General features: G+C 50.0%; 2 protein-coding genes across 9 annotated transcripts in view; one reads left to right on the top strand and one right to left on the bottom strand.

The window, feature by feature from the left end:
* Nucleotides 1-172, top strand: part of PKD1 (polycystin 1, transient receptor potential channel interacting) — a 47647-nt gene extending 47475 nt beyond the window's left edge. Inside the window, exon 49 of the mRNA XM_029965251.1 lies at nucleotides 130-172. Within this exon, the coding sequence (XP_029821111.1) occupies nucleotides 130-172 (43 nt within the window). The remainder of the gene's footprint in view (nucleotides 1-129) is intronic.
* Nucleotides 173-3695: 3523 nt separating this feature from the next.
* TSC2 (TSC complex subunit 2) overlaps nucleotides 3696-21065 on the bottom strand; it is a 33424-nt gene continuing 16054 nt past the window's right edge. For 3 of the 8 annotated variants that reach the window (XM_018086391.1, XM_018086392.1, XM_018086389.1), the window contains exons 26-42: nucleotides 19526-19657; nucleotides 17397-17561; nucleotides 16421-16573; nucleotides 16148-16260; nucleotides 15405-15626; nucleotides 14520-14735; nucleotides 12878-12946; nucleotides 10619-10779; nucleotides 9602-10089; nucleotides 8760-8835; nucleotides 7746-7832; nucleotides 7225-7411; nucleotides 6325-6464; nucleotides 6070-6148; nucleotides 5519-5610; nucleotides 5164-5262; nucleotides 3696-5075 (exon numbers count right to left, since the gene is read on the bottom strand). In XM_018086391.1, the coding sequence (XP_017941880.1) occupies nucleotides 4908-5075; nucleotides 5164-5262; nucleotides 5519-5610; nucleotides 6070-6148; nucleotides 6325-6464; nucleotides 7225-7411; nucleotides 7746-7832; nucleotides 8760-8835; nucleotides 9602-10089; nucleotides 10619-10779; nucleotides 12878-12946; nucleotides 14520-14735; nucleotides 15405-15626; nucleotides 16148-16260; nucleotides 16421-16573; nucleotides 17397-17561; nucleotides 19526-19657 (2647 nt within the window). In that variant the 3' untranslated portion in view covers nucleotides 3696-4907. The remainder of the gene's footprint in view (nucleotides 5076-5163; nucleotides 5263-5518; nucleotides 5611-6069; nucleotides 6149-6324; nucleotides 6465-7224; nucleotides 7412-7745; nucleotides 7833-8759; nucleotides 8836-9601; nucleotides 10090-10618; nucleotides 10780-12877; nucleotides 12947-14519; nucleotides 14736-15404; nucleotides 15627-16147; nucleotides 16261-16420; nucleotides 16574-17396; nucleotides 17562-19525; nucleotides 19658-21065) is intronic. The other 5 variants (XM_018086390.1, XM_018086393.1, XM_018086394.1 and 2 more) reach the window with 5 other exon arrangements.

The following is a 21065-nucleotide window of genomic DNA, read 5'->3' as shown; positions in this document are numbered from 1 at the left end:
GACGGGGGTGGGCACTGGGTGAGTGGGGCAAAGCTCGGCCCCTTCCCTGCTGGCTGTGCCAGATGGGAAAGGACAGGAGAGCCCCAGGCCTCAAAGGTTTGAACCAAGTCTTGGATTTTTGTCGACCAGACGCACTGTGGAGGAAAGCAACAGCTTTCGAGAAGGTATTTAACCCACCTTGTTTTTTAAGCATAAATAGATATATAGATAAATGCTATCTACGCCCAGATCAGTTAATTTCCAGTATTGGCTACTTTTATCCTCCAGAAATTGGTACTATTATTTGTATTTAAAGAAATCCAATATTTAAAACAAAGGACATTGCAAGCTCCAGCGAGCTGGCCAGGCTGGAGGAGACAGGGAGCAGCAGCTCAGCCCGAGGGCTTTGAGACCCCGGGGCTGCTCCAGCCTCCTCCAATTTGGGGTTCCCAAGGTGCTGGTGTCACCGCGGTCCCCACCCGTCCCTGTCCCCCCGCCGTGGCCCCTGGGCACCCCTGGCTGCTTGGCTTCTCTAACCCAAGGAATGTATTGCCCTAAGTATATGTATTTTTTTGGTTTACTTGTTCCTATGTACTGCCCAGCACTTTAAACAAGGCTTTCCTCGGCTACAGTGACACGTGCGAGCTAAGAACGGGATAATATATCACAAAAGCAGTATTTGTTTGTTTAAATCATAAACTGAAATGGGCAGTGAGGAGGCGAGCGCAGCCCCTGCTCAGGCAGCACCTTCCCTACAGCACAAAGGAGCTCCTGAGGGAGGTTTTTCGGGGTCCCTGCAGCCCTGCCCCCTGGGACTGGCCGTGTGCTGGGCTACAGCTGCTGGGCTACAGCTGGGCTGTGCCACGGGGCACCCCCAGCTCACAGCACGGGGGTGCAGAGCAGGGCCTGGGCCCCCCCCGGGGTCTGCGTTCCCCTCCTCAGCCCCATTTCACCTTATGGCTATTGTAAGTAATTTATATGGGGTGTGTTTGGTTTTTAAATGTATATATTTTTGTATGTTTGCTATATTTTCATAGCATCGGTACCGTGTTTGAAACATGTAGATAGGAGACAGAATACTATTGTCAGAGTTATTTAAAGGATGTATTAAGTGCTTCTTCCTGGGAATGTCCCATGTATATAAGGATTGGGTGTCTGTGTGTGTGTGGTGTGTGTGCTCCCCTGGCTGAGGGTCGGCCAGGCTGGCTCGGGGCAAGGGGGGGAAGCCCCCAGGGGGTTCCTCCGTGTGTTCCAGAACCTGCTCCAGGCTTTGGACGGGCCAGAGGGTGGAGGGGAAGGCTCAGGTGGGCAGTGCTGCAGGGGAGGTGCCTCGGGGTCGGCTGCATTGTGCCTCTGATGCTCCTGGAAGCACCTTCCCATGGCAGGGGAGACCTTTCCAGGCAGAGAGAGGGGTCTCCTATGGCACTTCCATCGCTCCATCACCTGCTGAGCCTCCCCTCCAGCCCCAGCTGTGCTGGATACTTTTTAAGATTTCATTCCATGATCCATGTGCTTTCTTGGCCACATCCCATCTGGGTGGCTGCAGGAGGACCGTGGGTACTCTGTGTTGGCTTTAGGACAGGTCTGAATTACCTTTGGAAAACTCAGCTGCTGTGCAGGACAGATGCTGTGGAAAGGTTGCAGAGGGATGAGGGCAGGAGAAGAGAAAGGATCAGTTAAAGTGAGGTGGTGGTTGGTCAGTGTGGAGGTGTTGGAAGAGCAGATGGCACAGAGAAGTAGAAGTGTAGAGGGGAAATCCAGTCCTGGTAACCAGGACACGTTGGTAATGGCAGGAAAGGCAGGTGGGAGATGACAGAGAAGGTCAGAGGGAGGATCCCAGCTCAGGGGCAGGAGGTGCCTGAAGCAGGCAGAACCAGCACTTAGTGGCTGAGCCCAGGGCTGGGGCTAGGCATTGGTCAGCTTTGTGCTCCAAAAAAACCCCTGGTTTTCAAGCCAGAGATGTAAAACTGTTGGCCTTGGATTTTTTGTTCCTCTAGCTTCCCAGGCAGCACAGCACCAGGCTCTGCTCTGGCACGTGTCCGTGACGTATTTGGTGACAATGCCAGTGCAAGCCCCAAATGCCCAAGGCAGTAACAGGGGCAGTGGTGAGGTGTCCCAGGGACCTGGAATGTGTCCCTGCAGCTGATCATGGCACAGGGCTGGAGTCACATCCAGCTCCTAAGCTCCTTGCTCCACTCACAACTGCTCCAGCACAGCCACGTGGGTGTAGATCCAGAATCCAGCCACCCCCGAGGGTCCTGTGGGAATGTTTAGTGATTGAAATGAACCAAATGAACCAAGCAGGTCTTGGAAATCTCTTGAAGAGCTAAAAATTTCAGTTCACGACCAGAGTTTAGTTCCCAGCTTGAGTATCCTCATTAAAAGAGGTCGGTGGTGAAGTGCAGGAAGGAGAGATGGAGGCAAGAGGGGTGAGCAGGGGGCCCCATCTGCCTGGAGCAGCCCTTCCTAAGCTAAAGGGGAAGCTGTAACAAGGCCACTCCCCAAATCCAGCAGGAGTTTTGTTCCCAAGTGCCTGTTCCTTACTAAGCTTGCCCTGTGTGTGTGTGTGACTTGATGCGTGTGACTTACCAAGTGCTTCTTCTAATCAAAGAGGAGCAGAAATGGGATCAGACAACTGCCCTCCCTCTGTCCTCCCCTGGAAGAATGGAGAGCAGCCTGCCCCCCCCAGTTGTTTCCTGAAGAGCCCAAGCCCTCTGTGGGGGGCAGCACCCACAGCTTCCAGCACTCACAGTTCTCAGAGCAGCAGTTATTTGTTCAAGCATCCCAGGGTCCCCTCAGTGTCCCAGCTAAGGCACAGCTGCAGCCACAGGGACTCAAGTCAGGAGTTACACCCTCACAGCAATAAACCTGACTTGCAGCCCTCGCCAGTGAATCCCCCTGAATGTATATTTCTGTGTCTGTAGTCACCAAGAGATGGTTTCTTATTTATTGTCGTGAATCTCACAACGCTGCATCAGGATCAAGCTGCTTAAATGAAAAGCAAAACCCCGATCCATTAGTTCCAAGGGAGAGGGAGGGACTTCTCTAAGTGCCTTTTTTCTTTTTTTTAAAGAACAGTGATTGTGAACAAAATGCCAGTGGTTCCTGTTGGGTCAGCATTTCACTGCAAACAAAAACGGTGTGTTTTGTAACTGTGGGGATGTTTCTTAAAAACTGACAAGGTCAAATAAACACTGACTGCTACAACCTGGCTTGGGTGGTTTTGTCTCAGTCCCTGCAGCCCCTCATTGAGGGGGAAAGCAGCTCCAGCCAGAGCTGCTTCCCCACCCCTCTTTGTGTCCAGAATGTTAATTAGGGTCTCCTGCACAACACAAGATGCTTTCTCAAATCCTCCAGCCTCTTAGGGCAGCTCTGGGCTGGCATTAGTGATATCAGCTCCTGCTGTCACCTAAAGGAGACTGGGCCAAGGCAGAGTGTGGCTCCCGGGCTCACACAAAGCTGCCCTGGCTCACCTGTGGTGGGCAATGCCCACAGAAAAGCCCCCTCCCCACTGCAGAGGTTACCTGAAGCTGAACCACAAGGAATATCCCAGTACAGGGGCTGGAACACAGCCAGGAATCCCCCCTGTGTCCAGCACTGGGAGGTGTGGGGAGTGGTTACAGGAGCAACACAGATCAGGAAGCTGAAAGGGGGGAGGAGGAAGGATTTACATGATTAGGAAACAGCTGGAACCTTCCCAGGCCAGCAAGAACCACTGACCAGACAAATACTTTATTTCCTTTACGACTCAAACACTCAAACACAACAGACACTTGGTTCCCAAACACCCTGCACAGGCCAGGGGGGCCTTTCTGTCCCCTCCCCTGGTACTTCACAGTCCCATGTGCACATTGCACTTGTCTTCACCTCACTGCTGTCAGCTGTTCCCAAATCCAGCTTCCCAGGCAGGGCCAAAGCAGGAGATAAAGTACTCACAGTATAGTCCAGCTTACATGGTGTCTCCCAGTTGGGTAGTGTAGTGTCTGGTGCCCATCTCGCCTCAAGATGGGCTACAGAATCCCATTCCAGCTGTGCACAGCTGGGCTGGAAGGGCCTGGACCTTTGAGGAGTCCCAGGAGAGACTGTCACTGCTAGTGCAACAGGCAAAACTCGGGCAGAGACAATGCCCCAAGACATGACACCAGTCTCCCAAAGGGGTTACAGGTGCATGGAGAAGGCTGGGATACCCCAGCATTCCTGCAACCAGGGGAAGTTCTGCAGATGGACCTGGAAGTCGAGTCTGGCCTTGGGGTGAACACCTGGAGTCAGCCCTGGGGGTCAGACTGTTCATCCCCAGGGATTCCTGGCCCAGCTCTGCCATTCTGCTGCTCCACCTCCCTGTTTGCTGTTACTTCTGGTGGCAAAATAATTTCTGCTGTGAATCTCTCAAAATGCAGAAAAACCCTTGGGAATTTAAGCAGCATTTTGGGCAGGAGAGAACCCAAATTAACTCTTTTCAGAGCTGGTAGCAGAACAAGTCAGAGCCTGGAGAGTTCACGTGCTGGGAGACTCCGGGTCCAGGTAGGAGCTGGGATTCCAGGGTGCTCAAAAATAGCAATTGGATTTTCAGTACTTCATATTTCGTTCCCAATGAAGTCATCAAAAATCCCACAATTCCTGCACCTTCATGTAAGGATCTGCAGAGTATCATCCTTTGTCTGCTTCCCCCAGGAGCCAGTGTGGAAGGAGTCCAAAGGAAGGTTCTGCAGGGAAGTTCCCAGCAGAGACAGAAGCCTTGAAATACCTCACACCAAATAAAACCAAACACGGTGGGTTGGTCCTCTCAGAGCTCTGCTGGGAATACAGCGTGTCCTCCTCAGGGAAGGCCGAGGCAGGAACATCCAAACCTGGCAGGGTTCAATGCCAAGTCCACATGCAAGGAGCACATCCAGGCCTCCCAAACCCTGTGTCCACACAGGTGCCAGGATCTACACGAACTCGGTGAAGTCGTCCACGGAGGAGATGAGCCGCTTCCGCTGCCCCGTCTCGTAGGTGGGCGGCGGGTCCTGGGGCGCCTGGGGAGGGGGCTTGCTGGGGGCAGAGGGGTGCAGCTGCAGGGGAAGGCCAGGGCTCTGGTACTGCGTTTCCTCCCGGAGCTGGAAGGCAAAGGAGAGAGGTGGCAGCTGACTTTACCTGCCTCGCTGGGCTGAGCCGGTTCCAAAGCCCCGGAGCGGCCGCGCTCACCCGGTGCCGCAGCCTCTTGATGTGCCGCAGCCTCGCGATCCACTTGGAGGGGTAGGTGTCAGTAGGGTTTGAGCGGCTGTGGTGGACCTGGGAAGCCATCTGATTTGGGAAGGGGAAGAGAGGAGCCACATCAGCATAACCATGACAACAAAATTAACAGAATTTTCAGTGCAGTTTGACAGCAGCCGAAACGCAGCTCTGAGTTGCGACTGTTCGTGTGCTGACTCTGACTTCAAGGTCAAGCAGAAAACTTAATTCTTTGCCTTAGCAAGCCCTGCTTCTTTCCTTGGCAGGTGGTGATGGCCCAAGGCACCAGCTGGGAGCCAGGAGGTCTCGGGGAGCTCGGGGTACTCACGTTGGCGTGCAGGGCCATCTGACGGGCCACGAAGGGCAGGTTCTTGTCCGAGATGATCTTGGCAACGCTCGTGTCCACGAGCCCCTCCATGTCTTTCATTTAAAGGAGTAAGAAAAAAAATAGTTTCGCACAGTTGAGAACAAGGCAAAGGTTGCCAGTAACTAAATAAGTAATAGAAACCTGAGGAACTGTATCACAGAAGTTCCCACTGAGCTCCACAGCTCCCACTGTAACAGAACTTGTACTGTTAAGAACAGCCTGCTGGGCTCTCACATGAACCAAAACATGAGCCAGAAAGATCCAGCATTCCCAAGTATTGTTGGAGGGATTTGCTCTACTGTTGGCATTTTGTCTTAACCTTGAGTATGAGTGGTACAATGGGAAGATACCTCTTATCTTGGGGAAGATACAGGAATAGGACAAACCCAGATGCACCTGGGCAAACTGGTTCCAGAGTTTCTCCTGGAAGTTTTCACTTTTGAAACACAAACCCACTGTGCAGTGAAGGCAGTTACTGACCCCCAACATGGGAAAGGCTGAGGGATCCCCACCTTTCCGACACTGCAGCGTCACCAGGTTACAATCATAGTCCAGGGGGGTGATGATCACGTGCACAAAATTGAACTGGCCCTAAGGAGGAAAGAATAAAACAGTCAGAAACATTTCCCTGGCAGCATCGTGGCCTGTGAATGCCATGAACACACACATGAACCCACCAAGGCCAACAACTCATGCTCTCCATGCTGTTTGCTAAGGTACCACACCAGATGGAGATTTACAACACACCCACCAGGAAAACCTTGTACCTTTATTGTTCCCAGTTTAAAGTCCTCTCCTGAATCATTGTAAACGATGGAAACAAAATCATTCCCCAGGTGCCTCTTCTTGTCACAGCGATATTTATCCAGATCCTTGGTGGGCATCAGAGTGGCAATGTGGAAAATAGCTGGAGAGGGAAACAAAAATCCTTAGGTTGGGCTGGGAGAGCAGCAACAGTCACATGCCAGACAAAGCAGTACCAGCACCAAAATAATAAAAATACAAGTTGTGCTCCCTCAAAAAGTTTGTGACAGCTAAATCCAGTCCCACGGGCTGCTCCAACAGTCCCTGGAGCACAGAATGCAAGTGGTCAGTGGGAAGGAGCAGAGCACCATGAGGAGCAGAACTGGCTTTAAGGAGGAAAGAGTTAAAATAGCTTAAAATAACTGAGCACCAGGACCTGCAGCATGGAACTGGACTTGTGATGAGCAGAGCTGTGTGGAAAAATCAGGGAAGTTCACCATGGCCTGTTGGATCACCACTGATTTCTGCACTGTGGGTGCTGCAGGGTGACACTGCAGTGCAATGAGCAATGGCCACAGCAGTGACACCCCCTGCTCAAAACTGCTCTTCAGAGAAACAGAGCAGAGCTTTGACAGTACCTTCAGTGAACAGTCTTCAGAGTAGCTCAGGAACAACCAGCTTATTCTGCAAACCTCCACACCAAACCCTACCGACCCTTAGAGAGCAGGCCACTTTAAAAGTGCAGTGATTTTTCTTTTCTTAAATAAGGCAGGTCTCTTTAACACATGGCTTGCAGAGATATCAGAAAGAACAAGAGCCCCAGGTCACCTTCCCTCCACCCCTGGAAAGGAAACTGTGCAGAAGGCAGATCAGTCAAGGTGAGAAGAGACAGACCATCCTTCCAGTTTCTGGAGCCACCTCACCTTGCATGATGTCATCGTGCCAGCAGTAGGTAAACTGGCCATCCTCCCCACACACGTCCAGGCCCCCGAGGTAGATCTTGTCTGGCTGACAGTCTTTGAGCTCAATGAGCTTCCCCAGCCCCGTGAGGAACTCGGTGTAGCGATAGGAGCCGTGCTCGTTGGACAGGATCGCGATCTCGTTGTTGCTCTGGGACACAGGAACGTGGCAGAGTCACTGAGTGCCGAGGGCACCAAGAGCACCAGTGATCAGGTTATCACCTTCCTAGGATTAGGTCACTGCCCTCCTAGAAGGGCTTCATGTAGGCACTGATTTTTACTGCAAGAAACTAAGGAAAAGCAAGGCCTGCAGGAGCAGGACAAACCCCACAGCTGCAGGGGTGCCCGGCCCTGTGCAGGGGCTGAAGGCCCTGCTCACACTCACCTGGCCCCCCCCAAGGTACAGCACTGCAATCCTGTGTGTGTCACACTCACCTGGCCCTCCCCAACGTACAGCACTGCAATCCTGTGTGTGTCACACTCACCTGGCCCTCCCCAACGTACAGCACTGCAATCTTGTGTGTGTCGTACGACGGGATCTGGTCCAGGAGCTGCACCGACCTCTCAAACGTCTGCAACCAAAGCACTGGTCACACCTGAGCAGCCTGGGCCAGGGGAAGGGGTCCCTGGTTCTGGGGGAGCTTTAAGGTCCCTTCCAACCCGAGCCATTCCAGGATTCTGTGATCTTTAAAAAATTACCTCCACACATTCACTGCCTGCGCTAAAACCCCTTTGGGACAGAGCAAGCACAGATTCCTGACCTTCCCTAGTGTTTTCCCTGCTGGATGCTGCCCTGCACGGGCACAGTGCCCGCCAGCCCAGGGACAGGGCAGTGCTCTGTAGCATCTGGCAGCAGCTCTCCCGGGTTTACACTCCAGGTGACACTGATCTGCCCAAGTGCATGGGTTGGGTGCATTTGTCACGACAAATCACATCCTCTCTTCACTTCTGCTCCAGGCGTGGAAAATGGTTGTGTCTCTTGCTCTAAAGAACATTTCTGGCCTCATCACACCTGGGCTCCCTCCTGCCCAACCACCCACACCCAAAGCGAGTGGAATCTGTCAGCAGGAGCCTGTGGGGCTCAGCTCTCCAAAACCCCATTCCAGCACTACTTCTCCAGGAATTTTATGACCAATATCCCACAGAACCACAGAATGCTTCTTGCCCATCCCCAATTACACGGACGGCTGGCAGGTCACCTAATGCTCAGTTCTCATCCTACCAGCAACCCCCCAACTCCTCAACTGTCCCTGCCTTCTGTCCAGGATTCTGAAACACCACCAGTAACATCTCCCAGCACCCCAAATCCAATCCAGAGCCATAAAGCAGGAGCCACCAGGATTAGGGCACAGAGAATCTCCCATCTGTGGCACTGCTGGTAGGAAACACCTTTAAATTGCACCACCTGAGCTGGACTTTTGTAATTATCATTTAAAGTCAAAGAAAGTCATGAGGTTAAAAAAGCAACTACGAGAATTTACAAAAAATTCCTTGCCTACCTCATTTGGCAACAAGAGGGGCTTGTTGTTTTCATCACCAAAGAATGGGGAGTGGTACAACTGTAAAAACACAAAGCTAAGGGAGAGAGGGAGGAAAAAGTTCAGTTACCATAAAAATTAGGTCCATTTTGATCTGTTGGATGCAAGAACATTATGTACAGCAGAAAAATAGGAGCAATGAAAATGCTAACAAGGTATTACTCATCTTTCAGACACTTTAGGTGCCTGGGCTACCTGCAGTTTGTAATAGACCCCTGTCAGAAAAACAATGATGTGTCAAACAGCAGCAGCCACACAATTTCCCTGTTCAAAGGCACAGAATGCCCTCCTGCCTCACAGCTCCAGGGGTATTTCTGGGCTATCAGACACATGATTGCACAGACATTTCCATTCTACCTGCCCTCAGTAAGATAAAAATGGTCTCATCATGCAATTTTGGGCAATTACCGTTATCTCAAGTTCAGAAAGTAACAATTATAACCCTTCTATTTCTTTTTCTTAGGATTTTACACATTATATTTCTTGAAATGTAAAACTAGCAATTCATCCTGCTCCCAGCCAAATTAACTCTAGGTGACCTGCAGTTGAGCCACACACCTTAAATTAGCATAGATTAAGAACATGAGGAAGCTATTCATCTACTTCTTTCACCGTTTAGGAGTTCTGTTTCCTAAATCACAAATCTAATTCAGTAGTGGGCTCAATATTTCTGTATTGGCTCCTTAATAAAGCAGGTAATTAACCTTTTCAATCAGGTACTGCTTTGCAGACCCTGTGACGAGCCCAGCAATGACGCAGCAGTTCCGAGCTCCCATTCTGGCCCAGAGAGCCCCTCCACCCACCTGGGGTTTATCCCGGGGACTTTCTCAGCGTTGGAAGCTGCTGTCCTGCCCTTGAAGGCGTCTCTCTCGATCCTCTTCCCCCTCCTGGATGGGGCAGAGTCGGAGATGGTGTATCCCCGGGGCCGGTGTCCCGAGGGGGAGCGGGGAGAGGTGGCGGCTCCGGTGCCATCCAAGCCCGAGCCGGTGCCCCTGGAGTCCTCCCCCCTGCCCAGCCAGCTGCCCAGCCCTTCCCCTTCCAGGTTCCCAGACTGGGATTTGGATTTCACTTCCGTGCTCAGCCTCCTCGTCACTTCTCTGCCATTTGCATCCTTGAGGACCTCCTGCAGGGTTTGGAGCTCTGGGGAGGAGCTGGACTTGCTGAGTGGCTGGGATGGCTGGAAGGAGAGTTCCTCCAGCGTCCGGCCGTCCTCTCTCCCGATGGGAATTCCGCCCTCCACCAGGTCTTCCGACTTCATTGATTTGTCTTCTTGGCTGGAGGTGGAGGAGGACTTCAAAAGAGAGAAACAAAGATGAACAGTTTTCATGGAATCACAGAATTCCAGAATGGTTTGGGTTGGAAGGGACCTTAAACCCCATCCCACCCCCTGCCATGGGCAGGGACACCTTCCACTAGCCCAGGTTGCTCCAAGCCTGTCCAACCTGGCCTTGGAAACTTCCAGGGATGGGGTAGCCACAGCTTCTCTGGGCAACCTGTGCCAGGGCCTCCCCACCCTTATAGTAACGAAATTCTTCCTTTTCCTGAGAGCCAAAATAAAAGCTGGCAACAGCAATGCTCAAGGCACCCCAACACTTCCAGGGGAAGGTGAGCAGGGAGGTGCCAAGCATAAAGAAATGTGGATCAAGGACCCTGATAAAACAGGCGTTTTCCCCTGCAGTCCCCCAGGCCATCCACACTCCCAGTGATGGCTCCACTTGGATGCCATCAGTGAGTTGTTCCCAGGGTGCCAAGAGGGAAGTCAGGGGTGACTCTGCCGTGGCTCTCACCCAGGACACGCTGCTCCCCCTGGTTCTCCTTACCCTGCTGTAGGACTCCTGGCCTTTACCAAACCTTTCCTCGCTCAGGACGTGCTCCGAACACGACGTCTCCACGTCCTCGCTCTCCGGAGACTCCACCGGGGACTCGGTTTCCTTGAGCTCCATCTCGCCCGCGCTCCCCTCCTCCAGCACCACGGCGGATTCTACGGAGACACAGGGCAGGGCAGCTGAGGTGTGGGGAGGGCCCAGAGGGGAGGCCCCCATCCTCTCCTCTGAAGTACCAGCCTTTTCCCTAGGGGGTCTCAACGGAAGGCCATGTGGAATGAGTGCCCTTTGGTTTCTTGGCATGTCAGACTCGCTCCGGGTTCCCCTTTGGCACGGAATAAATCCCCCTCACAGCAAAGGGCTGCCTCGGGCAAAGGAAGGGCAGTTGTTTCCAATTGTTACTGATGAACGAGGAGGGGACAGAATGAGGAAATGGGACCTTGGACATTGGTTACCAGGACAGACAGGAACTACAGAGATGTAGGAAAGCACAAGACTAGTGCTAAAAGTTCACTGAGACGTCAGTTCTGTGCAAGTCTGCAACACAGGGAGTTTTTCTTGTACTGAAATGCAACACTCCTGTGCCTTGAGGCCTGGAAGGAGATAAGAAATTTTCCTAGGAGCCATTTCCTTGCAGTTTGGCGTTTTTCCTGGTATATCTCAGGAGAAGCAAAACAATTCAGCCCTAAACATGTGGAAGGACAGGAGCAGGAGTGGCACGGGCACTGCAGCAAAGCTGCACGTGGCACCTGCTCAGACAAACAGGGAATGGAACCACACTGACAAGAAAACTCCTTGGAATCCCTGCCTACATGGAGGATTTAATGTGGGATCTGCTCCAGGCACTGACCACAGGGATGAGTCTGACCAAAGGCTCCTCTTGGCCTTGCTTTTTGTCCTGAGGAAAAGGCTGGAGAACAGGAGGCTTCCCATTATGCACACAAGGGACTGGAAGACCAATCTGAAAGGCCAAGATTTGTTTTCCAAAATAATAATAATAAAACCAAAAATTAGCACACACACACACACACAAAAAAAAATAAAAGAAAAAAAGAAAATCAGCAAAATTAAAAAAAATACAAAGAAAAATCACTAAAGCAGCTTTTCCTGGATTGATTTCAGCTCGCAGGACCAAAGTTATTTCAAAGAAGCAATTAAGAGTTAGCATTGCACACACAAACCTTCTAAAAAATACAAAACAAACCAAAAGGAACCAAAACAACGTGCTGATCTGGTTAGCTGTCCAAGCCAGAACACACCTGCACATAGCCAGTGCTTCCAAGCTTCCCTCTTACACCTCTGCCAAGATTGCTGGTGCTTTGAAATAATCCAAGCACTAATTATTCTTTAGGTGGGAAGAGAATAACAGGAGCAGAGAGAAGTGCAGAAAAATATTTAACTGCAGCAGCTTTGTGCTGCTTTGAGAGGCCTCTGACAACACCCACCAGCAGCTCAGAACACCCCAGTGCTCTACAGGGAGTTTTCCAGTGAAGGAAAGAGGCAGAAAGACATTTGAACCCTCTAATTAAAATCACAAAGCACTGCAGGTTATCAAAGCAATGCAGGTGTTGTGCTCATAAGGTGTGTAATTTGATCTCCACTTCATTTAATTACAAAATCAATTTTACTGAAGTGGAGAAAGATTTTACACTGTTATAGAGCCTCTGAAAGGTAGAATTTAGCAGGTTTTCTGCTGATATATTTTTTATTTATAATACTCTTAACCACCATCCATGCTAGTGTCAAACTTTACATATATTTCAAAAATATATATTTTTTTCTTTCACATCTTGCTGTGTCCAATTCTGGCAGATTCCTGTGGGCTGAGCAGCCAAGGACTCCATTTCAGGGGAGCTTGTCCTGCAGCACATGCTGCTCTTCTCACAAGTGGGAGCTTTTACACTGAGCAGAACACAAAGCCAATTGTAAACTGAAGCTGAAAATGAAGAATTCAATTAATCAAGGCACCCAGACAGGTCGTTTAACACTCTGCCTCAGGACTCACAAGCCACCCCAGCTAAAACCAAAGTTTCTTTAGGAAATTGTCTGCACTTGCAAATGTTGGATCTGGCTTGGACTTCTTCATGCTAGTCAAGATCCCATTTGTTGAGAGTGATGAGACTGGGGACAGACAGGAGACATGGAAAGGGAAAATGAGGGATGAGGGATACATTTTCTATGAATCAGAGGTGTTCTTCTATGGCAATACTGTTTGTTGGTTTGTTTTTTTTTTTCCTTAAAGATATATAAATATACCTGCCCAGGATATGCTCCTGTGCAACTTCCCTTGACAACTGGACTGGTACATGGAAGAGAAAGAGGCCACTGCAAAGGGAAATCAAGTGAGCAGCTACATCAAAAGGAAGGAGAGACTATATGAAAATAAAAAATATAAAAAAATTAAAAAGCACAGAGTTCAAAATGTAACCAAGAGCCTATTTTAAAACAAATAAACAAATAAATGAAACAAAGGAAAGAACAAGCTGGGATAAGCTCACTAGATGCCAAAGGGGTATTTAGGGCTACAAGGTCTCAACACAAATAAGGGAGGCATAAACACATCCAACAGTGCAGGCTCCAGCTGCTCCCTTTGCAGAACACATTTGGTGAGGTTTAGACACAGAAAATTCCTTCCTGATATCCCAGCACACACAGGAAACCAGGCTGAGCCCCTCCTGACCTACACACTCTTGGCACAAGATCATTTTTAAACCCACAGAAGAGCAGAAACACAGGTAAAGACTCACAAAGGTTTAACCTCTGAAGAGGCAGAACAACAGGCACGTGACAGTCTGACAGCAAAACTTCTTCCAGTCATTCCCAGCCAGCTCCTGCAAGTCTACTGGAGATGTTAACAAGGATGTGGCCAAAATGACTCTCTCAGACTGGCACAGGAGTGGCATTCAGGTGGTGCTATCAGCTCAGCACTTAGCTCCTATACACCTCAAATTTGTAGGTTCACAGATAAGTGTTCACAGATAAGAATTTAATTTTTTTTGGTTTTAAGAGATGATAGTTTGATTTTTATTCCAATTTTGTGTTTGTACTTTCTGAAATCCTAAAATCATACCCTGCCCTGCTTAAAACAAACCTCAAAACTGGCATTTTTACCAGATTTCCAGACAATCCATCTCCCTGCTCCCCAGCAAAGCCTGGTCTGCTGGTACCACTGCCAGCAGTGCTCAGAGCCTCAGTGTGGGCATCATTGATAAGATAATGAGCAGGGATTACAGAAAGCTTTAAAAGCTGTGGGTCAACACTAATCTCCCAACATTAACAGCTTTTTAGGAGCTGAACTAGCACCAAAACAAATTGAGTGAAAATCCTTGGCCACTGTGTTAAAAGAAAGGCAGCAAATGAAACTCAAGTGGTTCAACTAAAGTCTGAATAGTCCTTTCAGACGTGGATAAATCCAACAGGATTTGCATTCTGGTTATCTCCTGCTGTCAAGGCCAGTGGCATCTGCCTGATCCTGGCTGGCCAGGTTTGGAACAGGCCCTTCCCCCAGGAACCTGCAGCTCTGAGTGCCTGACACAGACTCCCATACTGAAGACAAATGGAAATGGAAACACTGCATGGAAAGATCCATCCACAAGTGGGATGCCCAGATCAGCCCCAAGCAAGTGGAAGAGGGAACAGATCCATGACTTTGTTCATTTTCATTTGGGAACACACAGAACACACGACTCCTCCCGGGAAGCTCTGTGACTCCTCTTCCTTCTCTCTAACAGAGAGGTGCTTTTCCCACGGGACAGCAGAGGCAAGGAGGAAGGGAGTTTTTCCACTGAGAACTCCTAGGGACAAGAACTGACTCCCCTCATGCTCCCAGCTGTGCTGCCCTAGAAGCCCTGCAGCCTCACAGTCCCCCCGGGCCAGGCTCCCTGCCCGGAGCTCTCACCTGTGTTGGAGCGCTGCAGGAGCGAGGGTTTGGCTGTTCCCGTGGCCAGGCTGGAGGAGGGCACAGACAGGGATTTGTAAAGAGCCGTTTCCCGGTGCTCCTTGAAGCGCTCTGCAGCCATGAGGGCATTGGAGAGCTCCTGCAGGGGCATGTTGTTGATGTCTGAGGAGAACGGGCTGAGCGGGTTCTCCAGACTCATCAGCCAGCTGGTGTTACCTGGGAGGGAAAATCAGGGAAGGGTATTGAGTATTCCCAGCTCAGGCTGCAAAAACACAAGTTGTTTTGCAGTTTGCAGATCAAAATCAAACTGGACCAAGCTCTCGGTTCTTCTGCAGAATCACTTGATTCATTTCCTCCTCCCTGTGCTCTGCACCTCACCCCAAGCTCTTCAAAACCTGGTAACTCATTACTACAGCAGATTCTCCAAAGTCATCCAAAACACTCAGGTATTTTAATTAATGATACCAGGTCAGTTGTTTTCTCATGAACCAGATTTCAGCTGAAAGAGATAATTCCTGTTGTGTTGTGGAACACACCAGTGTTCAAGAATTTTGACCTTGAACATGTCACTGTTCCTTCCCCAAGAGCAAACACCACTGTGCAACTGCTCAGAGTTGTAGATGCCCCATCCCTGGAAGTGTCCAAGGCCAGGTTGGACGGGGCTTGGAGCAACCTGGGCTAGTGGAAGGTGCCCCTGCCCATGGCAGGGGGTGGAACTGGATGGCCTTTAAGGTCCCTTCCCACCCAAACCATTCCATGGTTCTATAGTTTCAAAAGGCAGCAAGCAATGAAGAGCAACCCATACACAACTAAATATGGATTATTCTTCCCCCATGCTCTGGTTTCTCCCAGGTCCAGGATCTCACTCCACACTCAGGGTCGTACCTGTGGGTCTGCGCACCAGGATTTCTGCCCAGCCCTGGGTCAGCAGTGGGACATAGGCAGCCAAGTTTGCTTTTTCCTTCTGCAGGGGTGTCTGTGGAGCAGGATTAGCCTTCTCTGAGCGAGCTGCAGGAGCAGGAGGGCCCTGTGTCCCTGGGGAGGTGGAGCCACTGGCAAAATGGGAGCCTGAGCTGTCTAAGGCACCAACACGTAAGGCATGACCACCTGGTAGGACAGACACAAACCAAGGGAGAGTTAGCCCCCAAAACAGCTCAGGAATAAGGCTTTTAAGACCCTCCAGCAGCTGCATGCACAATATTGGGAACTGCCCCAGTTTTTATTTTCCTTTTCATTACAATTATTACTCTTACTATTATCTTATTTCCATTATTAAACCGTTCTTCTCTCAACCCACAAGTTTTCTTACTTTTCTCCTTCCAATTCTCTTCCCATCCCACCACAGGGGACTGAGGGAGCATCTGGGTGGGGCTTAGCTGCCAAATGGTGTTAAACCATGCCAGGAACCCAAGGGAATTTTACCTTCCCCGTGTTTCCTCTAAACCAACTTCTGTGATCACCAAGGCTCTCCTGCAAGGAGAGGGAAGCAGGAGGAGCCCCACCTGCCCATTATTAAACACCAGACAGGTCCAGAGCCTCAAAACAGCTCAGCTACAGGAGGCACTTGGACATTTAGACCTGTGACATGAACGCAGGGATGGCAGAGTGACTCCAGGACAGGAACTCACCCGACATGGATCGGACTCTGTTGCGAGAGCTTCTGCAAACCTGCTGCCCAGCCTGAGATTCCAGTTTGGCTGGAGCCTCTTTAGTCTGTCTCACTTGCAAAACAGGGTCTGAGCTGTGGGAAAAGAAGATATTGGTGATGTTGAGATGAATCAGTCATGCTGGACAAATAAGACATCCCTCGTCTAACAGGAGGAACAACTAAAAAGATGCACTGTAACAGTGGGTTAGGTTAAAGTTAGGTGGAAACTTCTAGAAATAGGAGCAAAAATTACCTTGATTCTGTGGGGCTTTGGAACTCTCCAGAGTCCAGGCCAAGCAGGGACCTTGTCCCTGTTCCAACACTTGTAGTGATGGTCACCAGCTTGTTTCCAACCAGCCACGTCTTTGTCCTCCCTCCAGCCAAGAGAAACTCGCCCACGGGAGACCTGGGAACACACTTGTGATGAAGACCTTCCTCAGGAGGCAGAGAACAGAGCAGATTTAATTAACCATGCACGAGAACCTGCCTGCTTTCCTTCTTTATACAGTATCTGTACCATTCCCCTTGGCTGTCAACATACACATTATTCATCAGGATAATGCATGACCTTCTGTAGCAGAGACTGTGACTATCCAACAAGGACATGAAACAAAGCACTGCTCCCAGAGCCTTCAAGGCATCTCCTTCAGACAGTTCCAGGCTGAGACAAAGGCTGATTGTCTCCAATGGACTTCACAGAATCATGGAATGGTTTGGGTTGGAAGGGACCTTCAAGATCATCCAGCTCCAGCCCCTGCCACAGGCAGGGGCACCTTCTCTACCTAAGCCCAGTGGTTTGCCTCCAAGCGCCTGTCCAAGCCTCCGCGCCTTGCAGACAATTCCAGGATGGGGGCAGCCACAGCTTCTCTGGGCAACCTGTGCCAGGGCCTCCCCACCCTCACAGGGAAGAATTCTAGCCCTGCACTCTGTCAGTGGGAAGCCATTCCCCTGTCCTGTCCCTCCATCCCTTGTCCAAAGTCCCTCTCCAGCTCTCCTGGAGCCCCTTTAGGCCCTGGAAGGGGCTCTAAGGTCTCCTTGGAGCCTTCTCTTCTCCGGTCTTGCCTCATGTAACCTCCTCTTTAGCCAAGCCAGATTTTATCAGTTAGGAAAGGCTTCAGAGCCCGGGCCTGCCAGAATCCCAACATGTCCCAGGAATTTTCCACTAATGAGGTGAAATCTGATCCCCAACCCAACCCCTCTCTCCCGTGGTCAGTGACTGGCCCCGTTACCTCTTTGGCACCGCAGTGAAGTTGGAGAAGACATATCGAGCCATCATATCCAGGCAGGTCTCTGTGAGCTCCAGGTGCAGGTTTTTTAAGTTGTCATCAGCCTGAGCCATTGAATTTTCATCTGCAGAGCCCAGGCTCGAGCTGGTGATGGACGTTTGGATCCGACTGGAAGAGAATGTTTCCGACTGACAGATCACACTGCAGGATGCTGGTCCCTGTCACCCGACAGACAGCGGGGCACAGACCCTGCCACACATGCACGTGCCAGATCAGAGGTGGCCAGGCACCAAACCCAGGGCATAGCAACATATTTTTGGATCAGCCTCACGTTGTGCTTCGCTGCCTGCCCTTGCAGAAAGCGTATTTTATCTGGAGAGACTGAGAACACTCCAATGTCAGTCAGCTGGCCAGTGCTCTCTGAGGTTGGTGGCCCATGGGCAAGTGCCCCAAGCAAGGAGTGAGTGGCAGCACCATGCTCTGAGTTCACTAATCTATGCTGAGGGCAAGCATCCCCTGAACCAGCACCAGCTTCCCAGGCAGAACGTTGCCCATGAGCCAGAAATTGGGGCACTCCAGATTTAACTTTATAATCCAGTGGTTTGCTTTTTTCTCTGTTGCATCTCTTCCATATATTGCTTTTTTCCCTCCAAATTCAACAGCTACATAAAACCTGATTTAACTTGAAATAGAAAAAAAATTGCACTCTGAACAGGAAATTGGCCTTCAAATCAGCCAAATTAACAAGGCAGCTTAAACCAGTTTCTGTAGCAGGCTGGACTGCAGTATTTTACAAAGAAACTCCTTATGCCATCGTAATACAAACTAAGCTGAAGTACAGCCAAATTTTTTTATGACATGACAACTTCTTTGGCATCATTAATGGTAATTATCTGAATCTTTAGTTGCTACTACTTATACATAAATATAAGAGAAAAAAATCACCCAGTGATTAATGGGGATGCCAGAGAATCACAGAATCCTCAAGTGGTTTGGGTTGGAAGGGAACTTAAAGTCCATCCTGTCCCACCCCCTGCCATGGGCAGGGACACCTCCCACTAGCCCAGGTTGCTCCAAGCCCTGTCCAACCTGGCCTTGGATGGGGCAGCCACAGCTTCTCAGGGCAACCTGTGCCAGGGCCTGAGCACCCTCACAAGGAGGAATTTCTTCCACCAAATGAAGTGTCAGAATTATATCTGCAACTCAGTCCCTTCGGTCTCTTCTCCCCACATACCATATATAGTCAAAAATAAAAAAAAAACCAAACCAGAAAATCAAGTTCCACTGACAGCAATCCTACAGATTAAGGCACAAACCTTCAGGTTCAGAATTAAAACCAACAGCAGTTTAACTCTCGAGGGAAGTGATCCAGAAATACGTTTTAAAAACTGGCATCAACTGTTTCATCTTTCATGGGAGCAGATCAATGTCTGCAATCAAATCTTGTCAATCAATCAAATCAGTGCCTGAAATCGAATCTTGTTTTCTTTAGTTGTGAAAGCAACAGCTTCCCATGGGCTGAGCACACCCTTCACTGCTCTGTGGAAAGACAAATTCAGGTTTTCATAGCATCTTATTGGAGACCTGAATACTTCCATCAGCTCCTTTACCTCAACCAAAAAATCCTAAACTGAGGCCAGGACTGTTCCTTCTAGGCTGGGAGGAGGGTCTCTATATAACTTTGCAGAGCTTCCAAAGTGTCTCCAAAGTGGGGCAAGTCTACTTGGAAGGCTCAAGTTTTAGTCAGTTGTAACCAGATCTCTCACTTGCACAGAATGCAACCTTTTTCCTCTTTTTTTGGTGTTTTTTTTTGGATGTTTTTTGGTTTTTTCCCCCCCCCCTTCACCACCTTTACTTTGAAACCACAATTTTTCGTCGCTGTAGCACCAGAGAACGCGGCAAAGTAACCACACACACACACACACAGGGTGTGATGTGACAGCCCAACATCCCACCTTGGGAAGCCACAGGACACCCCAAACCTTCCGCTGGGGCCAAGGCCAGATTTTGGTTGGGTACCAGAGTCATGCAAGCATCCCACATGCAAATCCCCCCTGCTACCACCCACCCCTGCAGGAAAACCTCCAAGGGCTCAGTTGCTCTTGGACTGTCCCCATTCAAAGTGCCTCTACCTGCGGACCACATGTTCAGACACACTGATGCTGCGGGACCGGAAGGCATCAACTGCAGAGGGTTCTTTCAGCTCTTTCACTGGAGGAGAGTTATTCAAGCCTTGCTTTGCATTTTTGGCTAGTCTTAAACTACTATGTGGAGAAGCACCAAGCCCCCAAAAGAGGTCACAGGAAGGGAGGAAACCATTGTAGGGATGTAGGTTGAAAGGTCACAGTCACGGGGTCAATATTGGGGGATCCCGGCAGGGTGATGGAAAATAAAAACAAATGGCAAAAAGAAAAAAAAAAAAAGGGGGGGAAAAAAAAGGGAAACAGAAAAAAAATTAAAATGTACAAACAAGCAGAGCCGAAAGCATTAAAAAGACAAACCACATTTTGAAAACAAGATTTTTAAATGTGCTACAAAACAAATGAAATTAGTACAAGCTAAAAGAAAAAAACTGGTTGAAATGAGAGTTGGAATACTGAGCTGTTCACCAAAGGCACCTGAGGGCTCACTGGGCACAAACTCCTCAAGGCTGAGAAGTTTTGTGCAGTTCAACCACATCTTGTGTTGCCCCAGCTCATCATCTCAGCACAACTAAACACCTGAGGACTTCCACAGATCCTAAAGTGCTTTACCTACACCAGGCAGGAGGAACACGTCACCCATCTCTGTCTCTGCCAGGCCTGGCTCAAATCTGAGCTTTCACCCCAGACACAACACACCCAGGGCCTCTCAGAGGTGCTCCCCAGCTCAGTTCGAGGCACTGGGGACACTCAGCCCACCCACACGAGACCCTTCCCACACTGCACAGCCAGCAAACACCCCCTTGGCTGCTGTGGACTCTGTGATGCTTCTTTGCCAAACCAGCTGCTTAATTCCAGGGGCTCCAGGTAACCCACTTGACTTTCAACTGGAGCAGAGAGGAAATTAGTGTTCACACTGTCAAGTGCCAACCACATGTGGCAGATGACAGCAATTAATATCTAAGAGGCACTTTTAATTAGTCACTGAGATGCTCACCAGGCTTGGCACTTTGGACAGAACAGTTGGTCCAGCAGTTCCCACCCCCGTGTGTAAAATACAGACACTGACTTAACCCTTCTTGTTCTTTCTAACCACGGTTTATTTGCCATCCTCCTTTCAGTGAGTTAGTACATCTCAGTTTGCCACCTGCAGGGAGTAGAATTTATCTGTCCTTCTCCCAACAACCTCTCTCAGATGACTTTTGGCCACCACTGGGGATGTGCTGCAGAGAGCACAGGCCCACACTGGGAAACCATCACCTCCACCAGCATCAGGACATCCAGAAGCCCTGGGAACCATTGGGAATGTGATCTCTTGGAACACCCAGTACCTCAGCTAGGGCTTGGGAATGCTCATTCTTTGGGCTCAAGGAGACAGAACCAAGCACAGAAGCCTCTCAAGCAAGGAAATATATCTGCTCCAAGCCATTTCCTCTCTCCCCCGGCCAGAATCCAAGCTCAGCCAGACCCAGAGGCAGTGGCATCCTGCCATTCCAGTGCTTCAGGTCACTGCCTGAGTACAGCCCACACT

The sequence above is a fragment of the Manacus vitellinus genome, unplaced genomic scaffold (genome assembly GCF_001715985.3).
Source record: "Manacus vitellinus isolate BGI_N305 unplaced genomic scaffold, ASM171598v3 scaffold_93_pilon, whole genome shotgun sequence".
Classification (NCBI taxonomy): Eukaryota; Metazoa; Chordata; class Aves; order Passeriformes; family Pipridae; genus Manacus; species Manacus vitellinus.
Note: the sequence above shows the minus strand (reverse complement) of the source record. Positions and strands in the feature narration are given on the sequence as shown.